Source organism: Betta splendens, chromosome 4 (assembly GCF_900634795.4).
Source record: "Betta splendens chromosome 4, fBetSpl5.4, whole genome shotgun sequence".
Taxonomy (NCBI): Eukaryota; Metazoa; Chordata; class Actinopteri; order Anabantiformes; family Osphronemidae; genus Betta; species Betta splendens.
This window is the reverse complement of record NC_040884.2, coordinates 5881159-5903099: the sequence shown is the minus strand read 5'-3', so window position 1 is coordinate 5903099 and position 21941 is coordinate 5881159. Positions and strand designations below refer to the sequence as shown.

Here is a 21941-nt window from a genome sequence, read left to right as displayed (position 1 = left end):
TTTCAGTGGAACAAGGCAGCCATGACGCTGACTGGGGGGGGGGTCGCGACCTTTTGTCACGACATACAATTCCTTGGTTGTCCTGTGCAAAATTGGCCATTAAAGCTGATCCTGATTCTGATTCTGTTCTGTGTACGTGTGATTCAGCAACCTTCCTTTACTGACTTTGAAGTATCTGATTACTGTTACATGACTGTTGACGCAGTCGTGTAATGAATAAGGAGCTAATTCCAGTTTATCTGATATGGAAAACATTCTCTAACCTGGGGTTAAATTTTACGTAACATGTTTACGGCAGGAGTTTAACCCGAGGCCCTAAAATGGAACCCGAGGCTTTGAAGCGGCTGTAATGGGCAGTTTGCCCCAATGACTGAAGATGACTGGTCTACATATGCGGCGACATATTAATAGCTGGAGTCTGATCTCGGCGAAGCCGGCGGCCAGCATCACCCGTCCAGGGAGGTAAGTTTAGTACTTGGCCGCGGGCTGAGTCCAGGAATAGAGCCGGTCCTCATAAAGTGTGTGCCAGCTTACGTCACACGCTCATCCCAGAGCCGGCGCTGCTGCTGCTGCTGCTGCTGCCGCTGCTGCGACCGCACTGACCCTCTGTTATCAAGGTCTCACCCGCTAAAAAACAAGAGGCCTCGGACCTGGCGCGCCGGCCGCTCGGTGCTTTCTGTCAGTGCAGCGTTTCTCTCATAGAGAGGATGAGGCCCACGCGTGAGCCCCACGTCCACATATAGATCTACAACCCACGGCCCAGAATAGCCGGCTCGACCGAGGCCGCGGGAACACACTGTCCGACCAGTGCATCTGGAAGTTTACGGATTCCACGAACGAGGCCCGTGATCAATAGATCCCGGCCTCAGTGCCTGCCTTCGCGCCCTCCTGGCTCGTTATGTCACGCCCCGGGGAAAACCTGGGACTCATGCGGATCATCCAGACGCTCCGGATCCTCTTACCCCCGAGGAACGCGTACCCCGAGATTTTCCCTTGTGACCAGTGCATGACGGGGCGCTAAAAGGAATGGGCCTGAGTCAGAGGACAGACGAGGAGGACGGGGGGTGGGGGGGGGTCCGTACTGTAACCCTGAGAGTCGGCCCGCTCCGGTTCAGACCGGTTCCCTGACCCTTCCCCTTCTCCCCCGCGTTTCCTCGACTCGACATCTGATTTCCACTGCGCTCAGAGCTCGCTCTCATTTACGTTCTGTCTCGCTTTCTCTCCTTTAATCGTTTGACTCCTCGACTTTTTTTTTCTGTTTCTCTTCATCCACAGATGCACTTTTTTTACAGATACATTTAAATATCTTGATATGGTTGAAAACACAGGCAACGTTATTGTGTGAGTTTGATGGTTAAGTGTCTGAAGTGAGACAGGGAGAAAATACAATGCGACGCGGGGTCTGTTTGCTTTACAAGTCAAATAAAAATGAATAAATGAAATGAGGTGAACACTGTGAACCTCAACAGGGAACAAGCTTCACACAGAGGCTGGTGAAACGTCTGCATTACTTCTCCAGAACAGCAGACTGGAAACACAGGAAGTCAAGGGTCAGGGGTCACGTGACCTCAGCGCCGCGTTAGCAGAGATTAGCTGCTGGGTCTTCGCTTGCTCAGCATCCTTTCTCCTTTCGTGATGTTCGGGGTTTATTGCGACTCAGTCCTGTTGCAAACGCGCTGTTCTCGTGATGCTGAGTTCACCCGATGCAGCTGTTTTGCCCTGTCCCTTCTTCACAGCCCAGTTAAACAGACGCCCGTTGACACAATAGCTGGCGGCCTGTGTCCTTCATGCTTTACACCGTCTGGATGGAGAAACCCAAGCCGTCACCGGCAGAGCCTGTTTGCCCACAAACACCGAGCGTCTTCAGTGGTTCATGTGAGTTTAACCATTTGTCTCATCAACACCGGAGTAAAAACTACTCTGGTCCATCTGCCAGCACCTGACACGAGCTGTAATGATGACAAGGCACTTCAAGGTGACTGAGCCTGAGACGGTCGGGTGACAGCGTCAGACACCGTCTGGTGAAACGCACAAACACCATTCACTGGCCGTCACAACTGCAAATTTAGGTTCTGCCTCCGCGAGCGGAGCCGAAGACGTCAGCGCAGTCCCGTTTACCAGCGTTACTCACCGAGGAGGAGCGCAAAGGGTCATTCTGGTCCAGTCATGGTAGCACAGCCTGAAACCTCCGCTGAATCAGCATCACTGCTGCGCGGCCGACGCTGAACGCAGACAGAGGATGATGCAGCTGTTTGTTGGAGCTGAGTCAGCGTTCGGGCCCGTGCTCACGGTCTGGAGGGTGTTTTTAGAGCGTGTTTGAGCGGTGTGTTCTCACCCGCTCTACACTTAGGCTAAGGCCAAGTGCCTGCTGTCCGTGCTTGGCTCAAAGGCTTTGGGGCAGTCCGTCCTGTAGTCGCCTCAAGCTAAACATTATGCAGTGGGAGAATTCAGGATGGATAAAAAAACATCTACGAGGGGCAACAAATAATCATTGCCGTTGACAGGCACAGCTCTGCTTTTCGAGGCAGCTGGAGCTGCTGAGTCGGCGCTTTCTCAAGCCACGAATTAGCTGTACAGTGATGAGCTCCATTAAATGATTAATACACGCGCGGTATTTATGGGACGTGTAGTCTGCTGTAAACGAGCAGCTCAGCTGAGACGCCTGCACTCGCTCCGCACTGAATGTTACGTGACCTTTGGCGGCCGCTGGCTTTCGTCAGATTGTTTGACTCGCTGGAGGTTGGTTTACATTTTTTGGAAGCACACCGGCCGATATCAGTAGGTGCCTGGTGTTTATTGTGATGCGTCCAAGACAAACGCGCCGCTGCCAGACGGGGTGACAGCGTGTTCCTGCCTCTGCCTGGGACACCCTGCGTCCTCCTGGTGCCGGGGACGGGTCTGCTGCACAAACACGCTGAGTCTGAGTCTGAGTCTGAGTCTGAGTCTGAGTCTGAGTCTGAGTCTGAGTCTGAGTCTGAGCTCGACTCCGTCTACGACAGTCTGGGCCCTTTGTTTTCTCAATGCAGCTCCACTGATTCAGTACCAAAGTCCATACACTCATATGACCACAAGGCTAAAGATCTGGCTGCTCCATCATCAGGAATAAGTGACCGGTCACCTTCTGACTTCTGATTCATAACCTTCGACGTGGACCTCGCATCACCACCCAGACAACAACACTGTGGTGGAGCGTTATCTCACCTGATCAGCCGCTAGTTTACCCAGTGCGACCCAAATAAAGACAGGAGAGAACCTGCATTTATTCCCTGTTACATTGATAAAATGAATTTAAATTCTAAGGTCATGGACAACATCACACGACCTAACAACTAAATCACCTCATCTTTACCGTAAACGATTTAGTATCAGGGTAAAGAACATAACAGCAAAGTTTTCTGTAAAAAGGCACCAAAACTCTCCTTCAAGGACACAACACATGAACCAAGATACCACCGCTATTAATTACCCATTGACATTTGATTCAAAACATTTCTGAATTATTAAAAGCTACTGAGTGATGCTCAGGCTTACGTTGGGACGCTCTGGACGGCAGGTAGAGGTCCACAGCTTCAAAGCCAAGTCTCTGGCGCCCTCTAGTGGCCAGCGTGAGCACAACACACACACGTTCACTGACCGTCACTGACCCAAGCCACATTTGGCTTCATGTCTTATCGACCTTTTTGCTTTTGTGATCAGTCTCTGTGTCTTTTCATCCGTGACCCCCTCGCGATTTCTCCTCCTGTTCAGACTGATGTAATGAACACATGAATAGCAGAAACTGGTGTTTAACAAAGGAGTTAGTGTTACTTGGGCTTATTATAATCAACACACACGCCAACACCTACACAATAATCTGTCGTTGGGGGCGGGACGTGCTGAAAAAACCATCCGTTCATCCTCACAGTGAGTCTGAGTTTCACTTTCATTTGCTCTGAAAGGGAACCGCCTCCGTTGTTTCGTCCTCCGCTGCTTGGTTCAGTAGATGAGACATGGCGTTTTCGTTCAACAACACGAATAAAGACGCGCCACTAAAGTCCAGGTAATGTTTAAAACCAGGTAGAAAGTTATGCGTATCGGCAACGTTCACTTTAAATTCAGTGACAGTTCGGTTTCTGTGTGTGATGATTTGTGTGACTCTGCCTCCATCCGACTCGATGGAACCTTTTACTCCAATAGTGTATGATGTGATCTAATTATTATTATGACGTAACAAGACAAAAGGGACAACTTATCACTAACACTTCTGTCCATTGCAGACTTTTAGTTTTATGGCGTATTTCTATTCCACTGTTCCATTTTACATGCATTCATACCTTTATATAAATAATGTTATTGTCCATGATGTGTCAGTCTTGGAATAATTAAATAATACGAATTTTGAAATTTTGAAAAGCCTGGTGAACTGAGGAGAGCGGGGCTGCAGCCAACGAACTTCACAAGATTACACGTCACCCAATAAGTAAATATACAGTAAATGACCTCTGGTCTACTAAGTACCAGGTAGACTTTAGACATGTTCGCTGCAAAAAGTTATTTTTTTAAAGAGAGATTAAAGATTAAAGAGAGTTAAATATGGATCCAAATGTGTCCTTGTTAAAAAGTGAGTTCGCTGAGTTCTCTGCTCTCAAAGACGTAGTAATTATGTGGAATACGTGAAGCTGCTCCAACTGTTCATCTTTACCACAGGCTGTCTGTGAATACAGCTTATTCCTCATTAATAGATTCACTTTTAGCATCAACATACATGTTGATTACCTGTGTTTTGTGCTAGTTTGAATTAAATCAATAAAGTTGAAAACAACTGGTTTTAAAAAGGCGCAGCATGAAGCAGGGTTTTCAACTCTCCATCTTCACCCTGTTCTTCTTCCTTTCTTCCTCCTTAGGGGCTTTACTTTGGGGTCAAGTTTTTCATTTCCAGCTACTTTATCCCAGTCCACCGACACCAAAGCAGTGGAGTCCAGTGCTCCCATCAGTGGTGAGTAGGGTGAGGTCAAAAGACACAACAACACAGTGTTCACAGTGGGACTAAACAATGTACAGTCATTGTTCAAACCCATTTAACAGAATCACGTGCTGGAGTGATGACAGTGTGTAGAAAGATACACACTCCTACACACTACTGCATAATGCAGACACTAAATGCAGTTTATCTTTAGTCATTTAAAATCTTTTTTCACTCTTACTGTATTTCAGGACCAAAGCTGAAAGATGAAGAACTGTAAGTACTGTAACTGTGCCATCAGATGCTTTTTTTCCATTTAAAATAAGCACTTACCTATGATCTTGAGTCTTTTTTGAATCAAGGAACTCAGTTTCATCTTGTTGCTTTGTTGATGCTCGGTGCATGACGTGCATGTATGTGAACCTTCTTTCCTTCATCAGACGTGAGTTGAGAAATGCACTCACTGCAACCCAACCTGCAAAAGGCAGAATTAAGAAAATGAACCAGTCTTTTAATTTCACAAGTAAGATACTAAACCGGAACCGGTCACTCTGCACCAATAGATTTACAGAATCTGTTTGTTTTGATAAATGCAAAAAGAAGTTGTGTTGTGAAACATACAGTAACATTTTATTGAATTTCAAAAACATTTTTCATCAGAATATGAGCCCAAATTGGAATCTCAGTGGAGAAATGTAGAGTGGACGGAAGAGTGAGTAAAGAATTAGATCAAATACAATTTGTAACATCTTATTAACTTATCAATTAATAATATCTGAGTCCAAACCCAGGAAAAAGACCAGTCTGATGAAGACTATCAGTTCCTACAAGCCGAGCTGTGATGACGTGTCTCAGGCCCGGATTCTCCTCCTGGGTCCAGTCGGTTCTGGAAAGTCCAGTTTCATCAGTTCAGTTCAGTCCGTGTTCGGTGGGAGAGTCACCAACCGAGCCATGGTGGGTTCCTCCTCCAGCAGCTTCACCAGAAAGGTACGAGAGAGACACTGGTCGGTCAACGTACGGCAAGAAGCTGATGATTTATGATGAGTTATGGTGCTCTGTCTGTCTGTCTGTCTGTCTGTCTGTCTGTCTGTCTGTCTGTCTGTCTGTCTGTCTGTCTGTCTGTCTGTCTGTCTGTCTCAGCTGCAGTCCTTCAACATTCGCGCTCAGAAGGGAAAGGATCCCACTGGACTGGTGCTGTGTGATACTATGGGCCTCGGGGACGGAGACATGACGGGACCCACGCTCCACGACATCCTGTCTGTGATTAAAGGCCACGTAGCGGACGGACACAAGGTCGGTGTGACTCATGTGACCATGGTGACGTCAGCCACAGCTGTACCTGAATGCTTCCTCTCTCCTCCAGTTCAGCCCAGATCAGCCAGTGAGCTCAGAGACCCCGGGCTACGTGAAGGCACCGGGTCTTAGAGGCAGAATCCACTGCGTGGTGTTTGTGGTGGACGCCTCACAAATACTGCAGTACCCCAAAGGCCTCAGCAGCACCTTCCAGCAGCTGCGAGAGCACATCAGCGACCTGGGTGAGCCAGCGCAGATCTCTGTAGCACTGACTAACACAGCTGAACCTCTCCCTCTTCAATGCAGGTGTTCACCAGGTGGGTCTGCTCACCCATGTGGACAAAGTTAGTGTGGAAACAGGCAAAGATGTCAGCCAGGTTTACCAGAGCAGCGTCGTCAAGGAGACGGTAGGTTGGAGTCAACCATCTACAGACACACACTCCCACAGCATCTGAATGTGTGTGTGTGTGTGTGTGTGTGTGTGTGTGTGTGTGTGTGTGTGTGTGTGTGTGTGTGTGTGTGTGTGTGTGTGTGTGTGTGTGTGTGTGTGTGTGTGTGTGTGCAGGTGTCTAAGGCTGCAGCTCTGTTAGGAATGTCCACGTCCTCCATCGTGCCTGTAAAGAACTACTCATCAGAGCTGGACCTGGACACCAACACTGACGTTCTGCTTCTCAGCGCTGTCGACCTCATCCTGCAGTACGCTGACTTGTATTTCCAGGACAACGTGCATCCAAAGATCTAATATTTCAGTGATCTGTTGTTTGTATGTTTTTTTTTCTTTCTTAGTCTAACCAGAACTACTCTAATTTGTCTTTAAAACAACTTCAGCATCTGTTGTTACTGACACCACCTGTTATATTTAATTTTTGTTTTTTAGTTTTTCAACTAAACCTTCATAAATTGTGAATACAACGTGGACCAAGAATTACAGACCATAATGAAAAAAGAAAATAAAGCAATGTGACAACTGCATTAAAACCTGAATTAAGCTCACTCTAGTTTGCGTAAGAATGTGTTTACCGCCATCGCAATAAATACAAAAACAGAATCGAAACAAACTACTACTGGGAATGAGTCTAAAGCCATTTGCTGCTGCTGCGATGTTTAATTGGGGAAAAAAACACCCCACAAAACATCTCTGACCCTAGGAATGAATAGAGGAAGTGTTTTATTCAAATGACGGAGCCTGTGGTATTTCCTTACGTTACTGCAGTTCATACACATACAGTAGAATAGCTTTGATTTTGAACGTGCTATGATTTTTAAAGCTGCTAGTTGCAGTACGACATTCCTTCATTCCCCATCCAGCAACACTGTCAGGCACAGAAACAATGTCACACACCCTGCTCATGAAAGCGATGAGGACACCGACCTCCAACAAAGTTAACAGCAGCAGTTAGAACGCACCTCACCTGCATCAACATCAATCTGAGCTGCTTGAGGAAGAAGAGCAAGGTAAGTTCCCACAAAGCTATTCCCCATGAAGCGTTCTGTTCAGGATTGTTATGGATGTTTCAGTTTCAATTTCAATGTCAAATGTTCTAATTATATTGTTACAATCTGCCAACTAAGATGGCAGAAAGTGTCTGTCAAAGTCTATAGGAAGCTGTAGTAGCCAGGTCAGAGCCAGAGAGGGCAGTGTAAAAACACTTTAATAAATGAAACCAAAATAAGATAACACTTACCACACAATGCTAAAAATAACTATATTAAGCTAGTTAATATAGTTGTAATAAGACTATAAATGGAAGGCACAATGTGTTGCAGAATCAGAATCGGAATCGCTGGTGAAGCCAACCCTTGACATCTTTCTTATTTCCTGTATTTCTTTTTGCATTCAGACATAAACATCAAGCATCAGCTGCACATGATGAACTCCCTGCTGAGCCCAAAACAGCAGAGGGCGATCTGCTCCCAGCTGGGACGTGTCAAACTGCAGCTGCTGTACAAGGCCAGCGTCCACGGATTCACTGGAGCAGCCTTCCACCAGCGATGTGACAACCAGGGCCCCACAGTGTCTGTGGGCTTTAACGCCACTGGACACGTGTTTGGAGGTTACACCAGACAAGGGTTCAGTCAGTCTGGTCAGTATGTGTGCGATGACCAGGCCTTTGTGTTCACCTTCCATGGAGAAAACCTCCTCAAGTATCCAGTCACAACTCCTGCATACGCAGTGAGAATGAATGTTAACTCTGGTCCATATTTTGGAGAAGCTTTGATTCTCATGTATAAAAGTAAAGCTAGAGTTTATAGTGGCCCAGGAAATTATTACACCTTCAATGCTGAAGACATGCACGGCAACAACCTCAAGCTGACCGAGTGTGAAGTCTACCAGGTGCAAGGTAGGTTCACTACACACTGCAGACATCACATTATCACATTTGTGTCTGCTGTGGCAAATCCATTCATACATGTACATGGAGGACACTGGAGCACGGTGGCCTAGTGCTTTAATTTAGTATCTGCCAGTGTATATTGAACCACAGTAACTATTTTGTTGTTACATTAGGTTTAACAGCATGAGATTATGGGTTTTAATGTAATTATTTCTGTGACTGTGCAGAATCCACAGAACTGGAGAAGGAATGGAGGACAACTATCTGGGACTCACAGTAATGGATAAAATATATAAAGTTAACCTTGCTGATCCACATGTTAAATTCTGTAATAGTGCAATCAGCATGTTTAGTGTTATTTTGTGTCTATATATTTTAAAATTATTGTCAGGATTTTACTTTTTTTTAAGTGACACCTTTTACACTGCATAAAAATGTTATTTATTTTTATCTGTACAGGAAAAGGAAGGAGCTGATGGACAGCATTCAGGTCTACAAACCAATTATCAGCTTTGTGTCCCAGGTTCGAGTTCTGCTCATCGGACCAGTGGGAGCTGGAAAGTCCAGCTTCTTTAACTCCGTCAACTCAGTGTTCAGAGGTCATGTGACCAGCCAGGCCATCGCTGGCTGTTCACAACTGGCTGGCCTCACCAAACAGGTGACCCTTAGTTTTCCCTCTTTTCCTTTGGGGTCTTATTTCACACTTTGCTGTTTGTAACTCTTCCACTTTGTCCTGGAAAGTTTCGTACCTACTCTATAAAAGCAGGACGAGAAGGAAAACCTCTGCCGATCATCTTATGTGATACAATGGGACTGGAGGAAAGCACAGGGGCGGGGCTTGACACTGATGACATCAACAGCATCCTTAAAGGTCATGTGCCCGACCGCTACCAGGTACATCATTATATGCTACATTAAATAAACCACTGACCTGGCTCTACACAGGCTGTCCCTCCTCTCCTTTCTCTCCATGGACCAGTTCAACCCCTCTGCTCCTCTGCATTCTGAGGCCCACAATTACCAAACGTCTCCAGAGCTGAAGGACGAGATCCACTGTGTGACTTATGTTATTGATGCCTTTAAGATGTCCATCATGACACAAACCCTGGAGGAGAAGCTGAATGACATACGAACGACGGTGGACTTAATGGGTCAGTAAAATGAATAAACAAAAGTAAAGTACAGTAGGTAGCTGTCAGGTTTTGGTTTTGTTTCCAGTCTTATGTTGAAAGGTCTGAGTTTTATCCATGTCGTTATGTTCTTGTTCCGGTCTTTTATTTTGATGGACTTCCTGTTCCTCCCAGATCACAGCTGTTTCCTGTCACTCCCGGTTCACCATGCACACCTGTCAATAATTTAGCTAATCACTCTTCTGTATTTAACCACCAGTACTTACCATAGCCAGTTGCCAGATTGTCGAGTCTCAGTACCACATTCCAGCGTTCTTAGTACAGTCATCTTGTGGCATGATCATGTTTGTTTTCCGACCGCCAATTCCTGCCTGTCCCTCGCCTGTACCTTTGCCTGGATCTATTGGTAATGTTTCTGACTGTCTGACCACGAGATTTGCCTAGCCCTAGTCCGTAGCTCTTCTGAGCTACCTGTGTACCGAATCCCTGCATGTTTCCTGGATCTGATCTTGCCTGCTTCCTTTTGTGCCTTTAACCTGAGCTTTAACGTGTATGACCTGGATCGCCTGACTACGTTCGAACAATAAACGCTTTGTTCACCATACACCTCGTCCGCACTGTGCATGTGGGTCCGAAATCTGCCGAAGCCTGACAGTAGTGTTGTCTATTGTAATATGACACGTTACTGTAGCCTGGACAGACAAAACTTATACAGCAGAAGTAGTAGAATTCTTTGAACAGCAAAGCTAAGACCTGGCTGACCATTCACATTTCCTCGTGTTCATTTTTTAAACCCCTGCTCTGTTATCCAGGGATTCCTCAGCTGGTCCTGCTCACTAAAGTGGATGAAGCCTGTCCTCTGGTGAAAGAGAATGTGAGAAAGGTTTATAAAAGTATCTACATTAAGGAAATGGTGAGATGTTTGCAGACACAGAAATGGAACCACATTAAATGTTGAGACTAACCTCACCCACGTCTGTTTCTGGCTCCAGGTGCAGGAGGTCAGTGAAAGGCTCAATCTGCCTTTGTCCTGTGTGGTTCCAGTAAAAAACTACAGTGAGGAGCTGGAGCTGAACCCTGACTGTGACATCCTGCTGCTCAGTGCTGTTACACAGATGCTTCGCTTTGCTGACAATTACTTTGATGAACTCAGTGATAAGTTGGGCAAAATTTCAATGAAAAAATATTGGTGCAACATCTGACCTTGACCTTCAGTCAATTATTGTGCACACGTGACTCTATATTGGACACAAAAAATACGAATAGAATTAAATAAGACTCTTTTTGTTCCTGAGTTACTGTTGATAACAAGGTCCTGATGTGTTGATCTGTTAAGGTTGAAGTGATGTTTAAATGTATTCTTCAATCATTAGGCACTTCTTTCCATGCCTTTGTATTTATGGAACAGCAACATCATTGATGACATAATCATTATCCTTAAAACGACAGTAGAATATTTCTGGCAACAATTAATGACACAATGTAATCTTTTACTGTATTTATTACACAGTCTTTGGAGGCATAAACCTTCATAAATTAATGTGGACGTGGCCCAAGAATTATAGACTGTGATGAAAAATAAATATATATCTCTAAATATATCGCCATCAAAACTTGCTTGAGCTTACATAACTGGTTTACATAAGAATGTGGTTGAACCCGCACTAAAATGTGAAGATGGGGCGCGTTGCAAACACACCCTATTAATTAAGAGACGCAAATGATACTTTGCTCAATAAGAGTGAATCCTTTATGAAAACGGTGATGACACAAACCTCCCACAAAGTAAACACGAACAGCCATCATGCACGTCAGCTGCACGAATGGTCTGTGAGCTGCCAGTACAGAGGAGCCGGAGGTGAGTTTGAGTATTAAAGATGTCTTTCACCAAATTTAAAAGAGACGGTGGAAGATGCAGTTGGTAGGATTTTAAAGTACAGCATGAAACTTACTGATGTGCTGGTGTTGTGCCTAAAAGTGACAATGAAGTTGGTCTGATGTTGAATATTTGACAGATATTCTATTGAAAGGAACTCCAGACAAGTGATCCATATGTGAGCAGCTACTACAGCTGAACAACAGTCTGTTAGGGTCGGTTTTTTTAAAAATGACAGAAAAGCTATTCAGAATGGCTAAAAGTGATATGGTCTCGAGACAGAAGTACTTTACTTTATTCAGGTAAGGATTCATGTGTGATAGGTAACAAGCTAAAAACTGTGCGTGCATGTGTGCTGTGTGACAGATGTAAAATGTTTGAAAACTACAGAAACAAATCTACAGTAAGTAGAGAAAAATTGATACGGTAATGTTGGCCTAATAGCCATTTTAATGTACCTACCCCAAAGTCATAAGTCAGGTAGGGAGACTTTTACAATTGTGTGCAGACAAACAACATAAAGGAAAAATTGGATGAGGCAAGTGGATATACATCAACATGGGAGGAAAGGTTATATGAGTTCAATTACTGATGAACCAAAACAAAGACAATAATGAAAATCACAAGGAAAGTATTTTAACTAAACAGACAACTATTCTTGTAGACAGAAACAATGAACAGGCTGGAGGGAAAGAGAAACATCAAAGAAAAAAATTGATATTCTCATCCTGGACAAACATCTTTTATCAAGAATTGTTTAAACAAAAACCTTGTTGTACACTTTCATGTCAAGACGGGTCATAGTCATAAAAAGAAATCTCCATCTCCTTTACATGCATCAGCAAGATGTACAGATGATCTGGTTTAAGGTGAAGTGAAACACCTTAAACAACAGAAATATACTGTAGACCAGTCAAATACTGCAAAGGGGAGCTATTGCAAAGTTTATATCTGCAGGTGTCAGCAAGTACTACTGTATGTTACGGGTCTCGAAACGGGACTAAGAACTAACAAGCATGAGCAATTAAGACACACAGCTCAGTTCACCTTCCATATTAGCTCATTTATCTATTCCTTACCTTAAATTAGCATTCATCACTCATTTGCATGCACTCTAAGCAAACATATCCATCAGTATTTTATAAGAAATATAAATATAAGAAAATATAAGAAAATCAATTCAATCAATCAATACACAAAAAAACTCTGTGATGTATCTCAACTATTATAATAGGTTGACAAAGACACAGGAAGTGCTCGCTGGCAACAGGAGTAGAAGCCTAACCAAGGATGCTTTGAAAAAAAATATCCGAGGCAGGGACTCGAGCCACTGCCCGTTTGCCCTCACAGTCCACAGTTCCCTTAGAGAAGTCAAAAGTTGGTCTTTAACTCCACTCCGGGTTTTACTTTTCACTCTGCTCTGGCGTTTCTTGCACGCTCCCCAAAACGAGCAGTCAGTCAGGCACGCGCTTCGGTCACTGGAGCTTTTGTTTTGTAAGTAACGAAATATCTGCTCAAAGTCTTTTTCGACTGCATGTGTGTGTTGTACTGTATAGCAAGTAGTATTAGTAACAATGAAATTGCACGTAATTGCCTTCATTAAATATGAGGCAGGTTATGACTCAATAAGCACCCGCAGCCTTAGACCGATGAACTAGACAGTGCGTGCTCCCGTTTACAGCAATGGATTTGTTTTGACACGACACCTGTCTGGGTGTGGCAACCAGTTTTATGAGGACATCGAAAGTTATTGTTCTGCACATACAGTATACGGATGAAATATGATTTACATTTTGTTAGTTTAAAGTAACATTTGAGCGGTGATTATTATTAGTAGTAGCAATTTTGTGAATTTTAGTATAATTATGTGGTTACAGCAACGTTTGTTGGACTGAATGATTATTATGAATGTTTCCAGGGTCGGATCTGGGCATAGGCGAACTCTAGGGCGCCACCTGCTGGGTGTGTGTGTGTGTGTGTGTGTGTGTGTGTGTGTGGGGGGGGGGGGGGGGGGGGGGTTTCGCCTGATTGTTTTAGTACATTTTTGTGATTACATTATATATCTAAATGTCAAATGTTTTCATTCTTTCTTTATTCTTCTATGTTATTAAACCTCATATGCTGCATTTTAATCCATATATTTCTATTTGCATTCAGACATCAGTGCGTGAACATCAAGCATCAGCTGCTCACAATGAACTCCCAGCTAACCCGGGAGCAGCAGAAGGCGATCTGCTCCCAGCTGGGACGTGTCAAGCTGCAGCTGCTGTACAAGGCCAGCGTCCACGGATTCACTGGAGCAGCCTTCCACCAGCGATGTGACAACCAGGGCCCCACAGTGTCTGTGGGATTTAATGCCACTGGACACGTGTTTGGAGGTTACACCAGACAAGGGTTCAGTCAGTCTGGTCAGTATGTGTGCGATGACCAGGCCTTTGTGTTCACCCTCCAAGGAGAAAAACTTCTCCAGTATCCAGTCACAACCTCTGCATACGCGGTGAAAATGGTTGGTAACTGTGGTCCATATTTTGGAGAAGCGTTGGTTCTCATTTATGGAAGTCAAGCTGTAGTTTATAGTGGCCCAGGAAATTATTACACCTTTAATGCTGCAGAAATGCACGGCAACGACCTCAACATGACTGAGTGTGAAGTCTACCAGGTTCAAGGTGAGTTCTTCCTTAACTGGTAAATGAATGTAATATTATTATTATTATTATTAACCCTAGTCAGAGGGGTTACATGAAAAGAATGTGTGGCAAATGGGAACGGAGAAACCCACATTCAAGACTGACTGCGAAGCAACTAGTAGCTCAGTGTTCCAACATCCAAAAACGGCAACTGCTATCACAACTTGAGATTGACGAGATACAACACAAATGCTACGGCAAGGGGGAGCCAGGACGCCAGGTCAGAGGGGAGGTTTCACCATCTCCCCAACCGGAAATTGGGTACGAAGCCCCAATAAGCACAGATACGCTGAGCGAGGCAGCGACAAACCTGAAAGATAAGATCATGGCGGGATTGAACAGGCAACCCCGAACCCCACTACAACGGCTAAGTGAAGTACCATCAGAAAGTCTCATGGAAGATGTGAATGCAGCATTGAGAGTGATCCCTACCACAACTGTCACAGAAACCAATGAGCTGATATACGCTTCAGCATCAGTGATCCTAGAGGTGCTTGGCTATAAGAGCAACCATGGGAGCCATGAGAAACAATACCCACCATGGAAACGAAGGTTGGAGGCAAAAATCAAGGCAGCTCGGAGGGAAGTGAGCCAAATGACAGGCCCAGAGAGGTGCAATGAAAAGACCGATGCCCAAGAGGTACAGCCAGATGACCATACCTGAAGCACTCGAAACTGGCAAGCAAAGGCTACAAGCCTTGGCCAGCCGCCTAAAGAGATACACCAGAGATAACGAAGCCAGACGAATAAACCGGCTGTTCGCAACACAACCTGCGAAAGTGTACTCTCAATGGCAGGGTAATAACAGCAGAGCAGACCCACCAAGGCTGGAAACTGAACAGTACTGGAAAGGCATATGGGAAAGAGAGGCGTCACACAACAGCAATGCACAGTGGCTGGTGGATCTGAGGGAAGACCACAGTAACCTCCCTGAACAGAACCCAGTGACTATCACAGTGGCAGACATCCAACATAGAGTCTCAGGTATGAAAAACTGGACAGCACCCGGCCCTGACATGATCCACGCCTACTGGCTAAAGAAGCTCACTGCAATCCATGAGCGCCTGGCAGCACAAATGAACCAGCTGCTAAGGGATGGGACTCACCCTGAATGGCTAACCGAAGGGCGAACGATCCTGATAATGAAGGATCCCTCAAAGGGTACAGTCCCATCCAACTACCGGCCAATAACCTGTCTCTCCACAACATGGAAACTCATGTCAGGCATCATCGCAGCTAAGATAAGTGGGCACATGGGTCAATACATGAGCGAAGCACAGAAGGGCATTAGTAAGGATACCAGAGGGGCCAAACACCAACTCCTGCTAGACAGAACAGTCGCCCAAGACTGCAGAATGCGACACACCAACCTGTGCACAGCCTGGATCGACTACAAGAAAGCCTATGACTCAATGCCACACACATGGATCACTGAATGCTTGGAGCTGTACAACATCAACAGAACTCTAAGGGCCTTCATTGCAAACTCGATGAGGTTGTGGAGAACCACCCTTGAAGCCAATGGGAAGCCACTTGCCCAAGTATCCATCAAATGTGGCATATACCAAGGAGATGCACTGTCCCCACTGCTGTTCTGCATAGGTCTGAACCCCCTCAGCCAAATAATAAACAAGACTGGCTATGGATACCGACTCCGGAACGGGGCCACCATAAGTCACCTCCTCTACATGGATGACATGTACATGATGACATGACATGTACAAGCTGTACGCCAAGAATGAGCGAGACATCGACTCACTGATCCACACCACCAGGATCTACAGCTCGGACATCGGGATGTCATTCGGGCTCGAGAAATGTGGGAGGATGGTGACAAAGAGAGGCAAGGTAATCCACACAGAAGGGGTCTCACTCCCAGAAGGAACAATAGCAGACATTGAGGACAGTTACAAGTACCTTGGAATACCACAGGCAAACGGCAACCTTGAACAGGCAACAAGGAATGCGGCAACAGCCAAATACCTCCAACGAGTAAGGCAAGTCCTAAGAAGCCAGCTCAATGGCAAGAACAAATCCCAGGCAATAAACAGCTACACCCTGCCAGTGATCAGATACCCTGCGGGAATAATAAGGTGGCCAAAGGAAGAGATACAGACCACAGATGTTAAGACACGAAAGCTCCTCACCATGCATGGAGGGTTCCACCCCAAATCCAGCACCCTGAGACTGTACGCTAGCCGCAAGGAAGGAGGCCGAGGACTAGTGAGCGTGAGAGCCACTATCCGGGATGAAACATCCAAGATCCATAAGTACATCAAGGATAAGGCCCCGACAGATGACGTGCTGAGTGAATGTCTCAGGCAGTGGAGAACAGAGGATGAGATGCTGGAAGAGGGACCATCATGGGAGGACAAGCCCTTACACGGGATGTACCACCGGAACATAACTGAAGTGGCTGATCTCAACAAATCCTACCAATGGCTTGAAAGGGCTGGGCTGAAGGACAGCACAGAGGCACTCATCCTGGCCGCACAGGAGCAGGCCCTGAGCACCAGAGCCATAGAGGCCCAGATCTACCACACCAGACAAGACCCAAGGTGTAGACTGTGCAAAGAGGCCCCTGAGACGGTCCAGCACATAACTGCAGGATGTAAGATGCTGGCAGGGAAAGCATACATGGAACGCCATAACCAAGTGGCTGGCATAGTATACAGGAACATCTGCGCAGAGTATGGACTGGAAACCCCAAGGTCAAAGTGGGAAACACCTCCCAAGGTGGTAGAGAACGAGCGAGCCAAGATCCTGTGGGACTTCCAGATACAGACAGACAGAATGGTAATGGCGAACCAACCAGACATTGTGGTGGTGGACAAAGAACAGAGGAAAGCCGTAGTGGTGGATGTAGCAATACCAAGCGATGGCAACATCAGGAAAAAGGAACATGAGAAACTAGAGAAATACCAAGGGCTCAGAGAAGAACTGGAGAAGGCTTGGAAGGTGAAGGCCACAGTGGTGCCTGTGGTGATTGGAGCACTGGGGGCAGTGACCCCCAAATTGGAGGAATGGCTACATTTCAGTCTCATCTCAGTCCAGAAAAGTGCAGTCCTAGGAACAGCAAGGATACTGCGCAGAACCCTCAAGCTTCCTGGCCTCTGGTAGAGGACCCGAGCTTGGAAAGTGGATAAGACCACCCGCGTAGGGTGAGAAGGGAGTTTTTTTTTTATAAACAAGAACAAGTACATTTTCTGTATATCTGTAATGCAGTTTTTAATAAACATTTATTAACATATAATTTTGGTTGTTGTTTCTAGCAATTCCTCAACTGGTCCTGATGACTAAAGTAGATGAAGTCTGTCCATTTGTGGCCCAGGACATAAGGAACATCTATAAGAGTGGCTACATCAAGGAAGTGGTGAGTTTTCAAGTCACGAGTTTAAGATAAAATCATTTTAATTTGGGTTTTAGTAGAGGAATTCAAATTATGTTGCATTTTAATAACTAATTCAAAACGATATTGAACTTAGTTGCATGTACTATAATCATTGTGTGCTCCAGATGCAGGAGACCAGTGCTCGGCTCGGTGTGCCTTTGTCCTGTGTGATACCGGTGAAAAACTACAGCCAGGAACTGGAGCTGGACCCTGACTGTGACATCCTGCTGCTCAGTGCTGTTATACAGATGCTTCGCTTTGCTGATAATTACTTTGACGAGCTCAGTGACCGACTCAGGAACATTGAAACTTAAGAATAATTAGTAATAACAGCAAATCATGAGGATGTATCTCCCTGCCAAAGTAGAAAATTGCTCCTCCTTAACAGTAATTTTAGCTACTATATCAAAGCATCCAGCTGTGGAGAATGATTTGTCCACTGTGCAAATAGTCCATACCATATAATGTTACATGTTCCAAGTATGAGAACATCTATGACGTTGCTTTAAGCATAAGAAATGTACTGGACCAAACAATAAAGAATGCATTTCAAACGCAAGAACTAAAAAGACTACTGTACAACAATGTCTAGGTGGAGAACATGGTACCCACCCGGAGGGTGAGGTGATTCTCAAATAACAAGCCCTGGGTGACCCCTGAACTTAAAGTCCTACTCATCAAGAAAAAGAGGGCTTTTATCTGAGGGGACAGAGAGGAGCAGCAGAGTTCAGCATGAATTAGATGAACTCGAGCACAAGATCAGGCAGTCAACAGGGAGGAGCTAGAGGAGAGGTTAGCACAGAACAGCATCCGAGATGTGTGTTACCTACATAAAATGAACATAGATGCTGGAAGATATAATAGGTAGTCATAAATACTTAGTATAGCTATTATTATATTTCCTCAATAGGTGGCACAGCCAGCATCCTAATTGAGGGATAAACTAACGCTACAGGGTTTCCCCACCTGATATGCAAGAACAGAGAAATACTAAATATAGAGCATAAGTATTTACTCCATATTCACTTGTTAAGGGTTGGAAGAGCAGCGTGAGGGAAGAATGTTTTGTTTTATAGCATGGGCTGTGTGTTCTGTACGAAATATGTGTGTGGAAAATATAGCTGCTTACGACAAAAAAGACTAAAAACCAACTGGAGTGTAGCGATTTCATGGTCAGAGCAGTTGTAACAACTTTTTTTTTTTTTTTTTTTTTTTCTTGTTCTGTCCAGCAGTTTAGCAAGCAGCATATATTACGCTGAATGCCACATTGTGATGGACAGCTTTGCTTTAACAAGAAGAGTATATATAGAGTATAGAATATACTCTTCCTGATTTATGGTTTATTTAATGGTTTATTTAGCTAATCCAAAATGTGTGTGATGTTGCTGTGTTGGTGGACAGGTTAGGTTTCTGCTTTAGGGTGTGTATGCGGGAGGGGGGGGGGGGTTAAGGGGTGCAACCAGCTGCTGAAACCAAGCAAATCTGTTAAGTAAACAATCGGAGCAAAAAAAAAAAAAATAAATAAATAAGAAGCATGGATGTACCTGTTATGGGAAAAATTGTCTCTTCCTTATTTTTATGTGTCTTCCTTATTTCTATGCATTTCTATGCAGTTATTATACGATTTATGACTTATGTTCTGCAATTAATATCTTATGTTTTGTCTTACTGTATGCATTTGACATTTCACCTAGATTGTTCAATGGTTGTCTCTGCCTGATAGACTCTCAACTCTAGCTCCCAAACCCAAGGTCGGGGAGTTGTGTCTCTGTCTGTTGAGACTTGGTGCTCCTTTCTCACAGATAGTTGGACGTCAGCAATGCAGGTGTGAGAAAGTAAAAATCTTCACACACACTGCGACAGGGAGGAGATGGTGCATGTAATTTGATTGGGTTAGAAAGACATTCCACCTTAGTCGGACAGAGAAGCTAAAAGGCAGAAGCAACTTTAGGATCGTGGGCTCTTTGCAACACACCTTCGTGGTGTGTGCAATGATCTCCCCAGCTGGTTTTTGGTTTGTTGATGTGCACGATCAACATCCATGCTTTTTATTTGCTTTCCCCATTATTTTTATTTTCTTTATTATTTCAATAAATCGCACAAAAGGACAACTCTCTCTCATCTACTTCTTTATGGAAAATTTCCACCACAGTACCTTAGGCTAACACATTCATAACTAAACAATTTTTGTACTGTGGTTTACCTTGGAGATTAATACTAATACCAATAATAGTGCTAAGGTATGTGCACATACTAATACAAACATATACATACAAAATACATACATATGTGCATTATTATACATATCCCATACCACTTAATAAAAGTCATGACATACAACACCACAAATTCCATATTCACACATTATTCATATTGGTAGTGATAAGTATCAATAATACTTACAGTTGGATTTGGAAAGTGTCCCACTACAAGGTTAGTAAGACTGTAGCTTAACATTATTCACCCAAAGGGTGAGGCAGACGTTGGTGCATGAACAATGCCACTTGTGGAAGCCAGGGTGATGTGAGGGGCTCCGCCCCTACGCCCATCCAGCAAGCAGAGGAAAGAATCCTAGCAGCCAGGGAGCCCACACACCGTCAGTTCCAGGAGGGCAGGTGTTGCAACCCAAGCCGCCCACACAGAGCCCCCCAGGCAGAGCTGCAGCAGCCACAGAGACAGCACCCGAGGCCAGAGTGGGCCACCGGGGGTCAACGCTGTCCGCCCCATGAGAACCAGGGGCAAACACTCCCCCTGGCGGGAGGGTCGGCCTGAGAGAGTAGAGCCCGAGGACCCACGGTCAGTAAGGAGCCCGCCAGAAGATGCCCCCGCGCCCAGAGTGGGGCCCGCCCCCAGTCCACCACCCCCACATGGGCGGAGCGGGGCCTACCCCATCGGCCCGACCTCATCCCCTGGCGCTACAGCGGCCTGCAGCACAAGGCCAGCAATTGGTGGGGGTCAGCAGAAAAGAGACCACCCAGGCAGACGATCATCGTACCCCGGGCGAAAAACCGGACCCCCCACACTTCAACCGCACCACACACATACCAACTCACACAAACACAGACGCATACACCCACCCACATGTGCAACACACATCATCACATCAACACACACACACACCATAGACTCTCTCACAACAAACTAGTCAATCATACGTGAACCAATGCACTCTCAGATACATTCTCGCACCCACACCATTCGCTTGATCACATTCGTGGGGAGGGTAGGTCTCCGGCCTGCCGTCCATGTGGCCCCAGGCAGGGACCGCAACTCCTCCCGAGCCCCGACCAACCCCCCCAACCCGGGGGAGGCAGAGGGCAGCAGAAAAAGGTCCCCCAGAACCCTGCAACCCAGTTTGGACGTGAGTGTGTGGAACTAAAGTGCACTGAAGGTGGGTGACACCTCCAGGAGCACAACCGCTGGCTGACGGTGTGTCCCCCGGACAGTGCCCCCCCTCGCCCTAAATGTCTTTTTGCAGTTAAAACTGGGTGGTGATCTCTCCATCAGGGCCAGTGGCCGAGGCCACAACTGGCCTCAGCCCCAGGCCCCAGTGAAAGAGCCCACCGCCGGCCCTAAATGTATGTGTATGTAGCTAAGTATGAGGAACTTTGGGAGATACCCAATTCTCCGGGGGGTCCAGCAGACAGAGCCATCAATGGGAAGGCTCCGTCTACTGGCCCCCCCGGAAGGAGCCCCCAGATTCCTGGACAAGTGTGTATGACTAATGCAATTAAAACTGCAGAGCATCCCACTTGGAAGGGACGGATCCACTTCCCAGTAGCCCCGGTCCCTCCATCAGCAGGACACCCCTTGCAGACCTAAGTGGATGAATGCAGAGAAATGTAGTTGGGAAGCAGAGCGCCAGGGTCCGCAGAGCCAGGTTCCCGACTGGCTCTGCTACCTATCCCACCACCCCCCACAACCCCCAGCCAGGAAGGGACAGCCGAGACCCAGGGACCGCAGTACTACTGCCCAGGCGCCACACGCAGCACAGCCAGAGCCATCCTCACCCTTCTTTCACACTTACCCATTCTCTCGCTCAAGTATGCCCATGCTCGCCCCGTGTAGTGCAGTTGTAACAACTTTTATTGTGTAAGGTTATCTGATCTGCAATGGTGGTTCGGTACGGTAATTATATTTACTGTGGTTTTTTGGTAGTTAAATGAGTATTGTCCTGCACAGGACAATAGGTTGTCAGGTTGTCTTTTTTGTTGAGCTCAGATTTTGTGGATGCGACTGAAGCGGCAGCTGGACCCTGAATGGACGGACGGACGTTGTTCAGAGGA

The 21941-nt window shown here is 45.8% G+C and overlaps 3 protein-coding genes across 8 annotated transcripts; all 3 read left to right on the top strand.

Annotated features, from left to right (window-relative positions):
* Positions 1–3882: 3882 nt before the first annotated feature.
* ifi44g (interferon induced protein 44g) lies at positions 3883–7228 on the top strand. Of its 3 annotated transcripts, XM_029148290.3 has the most exons (11): positions 3884–4039; positions 4884–4975; positions 5194–5218; positions 5383–5465; positions 5603–5654; positions 5734–5929; positions 6083–6235; positions 6306–6477; positions 6542–6642; positions 6801–6998; positions 7113–7228. In XM_029148290.3, the coding sequence occupies exons 1-10, from the start codon at positions 3990–3992 to the stop codon at positions 6975–6977; spliced, it is 1101 nt and encodes a 366-aa protein (XP_029004123.1). In that variant the 5' UTR covers positions 3884–3989; the 3' UTR covers positions 6978–6998; positions 7113–7228. The 3 variants fall into 3 exon arrangements, with proteins under 3 accessions (XP_029004124.1, XP_029004123.1, XP_029004122.1); XM_029148291.3 differs by having other exon boundaries at positions 3883–4039; positions 6089–6235; positions 6801–7228; XM_029148289.3 differs by having other exon boundaries at positions 6801–7228.
* Positions 7229–7366: 138 nt separating this feature from the next.
* On the top strand, positions 7367–11285 carry LOC114854145 (interferon-induced protein 44-like). Of its 2 annotated transcripts, XM_041070664.2 has the most exons (8): positions 7367–7690; positions 8077–8577; positions 8799–8847; positions 9031–9229; positions 9313–9465; positions 9551–9722; positions 10514–10614; positions 10694–11285. In XM_041070664.2, the coding sequence occupies exons 2-8, from the start codon at positions 8103–8105 to the stop codon at positions 10901–10903; spliced, it is 1359 nt and encodes a 452-aa protein (XP_040926598.1). In that variant the 5' UTR covers positions 7367–7690; positions 8077–8102; the 3' UTR covers positions 10904–11285. The 2 variants fall into 2 exon arrangements, with proteins under 2 accessions (XP_040926598.1, XP_055364195.1); XM_055508220.1 differs by lacking the exons at positions 7367–7690; positions 8799–8847 and having other exon boundaries at positions 8442–8577.
* Positions 11286–11436: 151 nt separating this feature from the next.
* Positions 11437–18343, top strand: LOC114854151 (uncharacterized). Of its 3 annotated transcripts, none has more exons than XM_055508218.1 (4): positions 11437–11559; positions 13735–14243; positions 17537–17637; positions 17781–18343. In XM_055508218.1, exons 1-4 carry the CDS (start codon positions 11525–11527, stop codon positions 17967–17969), a joined length of 834 nt encoding a protein of 277 aa, XP_055364193.1. In that variant the 5' UTR covers positions 11437–11524; the 3' UTR covers positions 17970–18343. The 3 variants fall into 3 exon arrangements, 2 of the variants coding, with proteins under 2 accessions (XP_055364193.1, XP_055364194.1); XM_055508219.1 differs by lacking the exon at positions 11437–11559 and adding an exon at positions 12925–13071 and having other exon boundaries at positions 17781–18321; XR_008694507.1 differs by lacking the exons at positions 11437–11559; positions 13735–14243 and adding an exon at positions 14287–17425 and having other exon boundaries at positions 17781–17802.
* The last annotated feature ends 3598 nt before the right edge of the window (positions 18344–21941 follow it).

What these genes read in the sequence shown, in the direction of transcription:
- LOC114854151 (XM_055508218.1), top strand. Translation starts at nt 11,525, where the DNA reads ATGGTCTGTGAGCTGCCAGTACAGAGGAGCCGGAG. An exon ending in CCAGTACAGAGGAGCCGGAG is followed by an intron (nt 11,560 to 13,734) that starts GTGAGTTTGAGT and finishes ATTTGCATTCAG; the next exon opens with ACATCAGTGCGTGAACATCA. An exon ending in TGAAGTCTACCAGGTTCAAG is followed by an intron (nt 14,244 to 17,536) that starts GTGAGTTCTTCC and finishes TGTTGTTTCTAG; the next exon opens with CAATTCCTCAACTGGTCCTG.
- ifi44g (XM_029148290.3), top strand. Translation starts at nt 3,990, where the DNA reads ATGGCGTTTTCGTTCAACAACACGAATAAAGACGCGCCACTAAAGTCC. An exon ending in GACGCGCCACTAAAGTCCAG is followed by an intron (nt 4,040 to 4,883) that starts GTAATGTTTAAA and finishes CTTCCTCCTTAG; the next exon opens with GGGCTTTACTTTGGGGTCAA. An exon ending in GCAGCGTCGTCAAGGAGACG is followed by an intron (nt 6,643 to 6,800) that starts GTAGGTTGGAGT and finishes GTGTGTGTGCAG; the next exon opens with GTGTCTAAGGCTGCAGCTCT.
- LOC114854145 (XM_041070664.2), top strand. Translation starts at nt 8,103, where the DNA reads ATGATGAACTCCCTGCTGAGCCCAAAACAGCAGAGGGCGATCTGCTCC. An exon ending in ACAACTATCTGGGACTCACA is followed by an intron (nt 8,848 to 9,030) that starts GTAATGGATAAA and finishes TTATCTGTACAG; the next exon opens with GAAAAGGAAGGAGCTGATGG. An exon ending in GTATCTACATTAAGGAAATG is followed by an intron (nt 10,615 to 10,693) that starts GTGAGATGTTTG and finishes TTCTGGCTCCAG; the next exon opens with GTGCAGGAGGTCAGTGAAAG.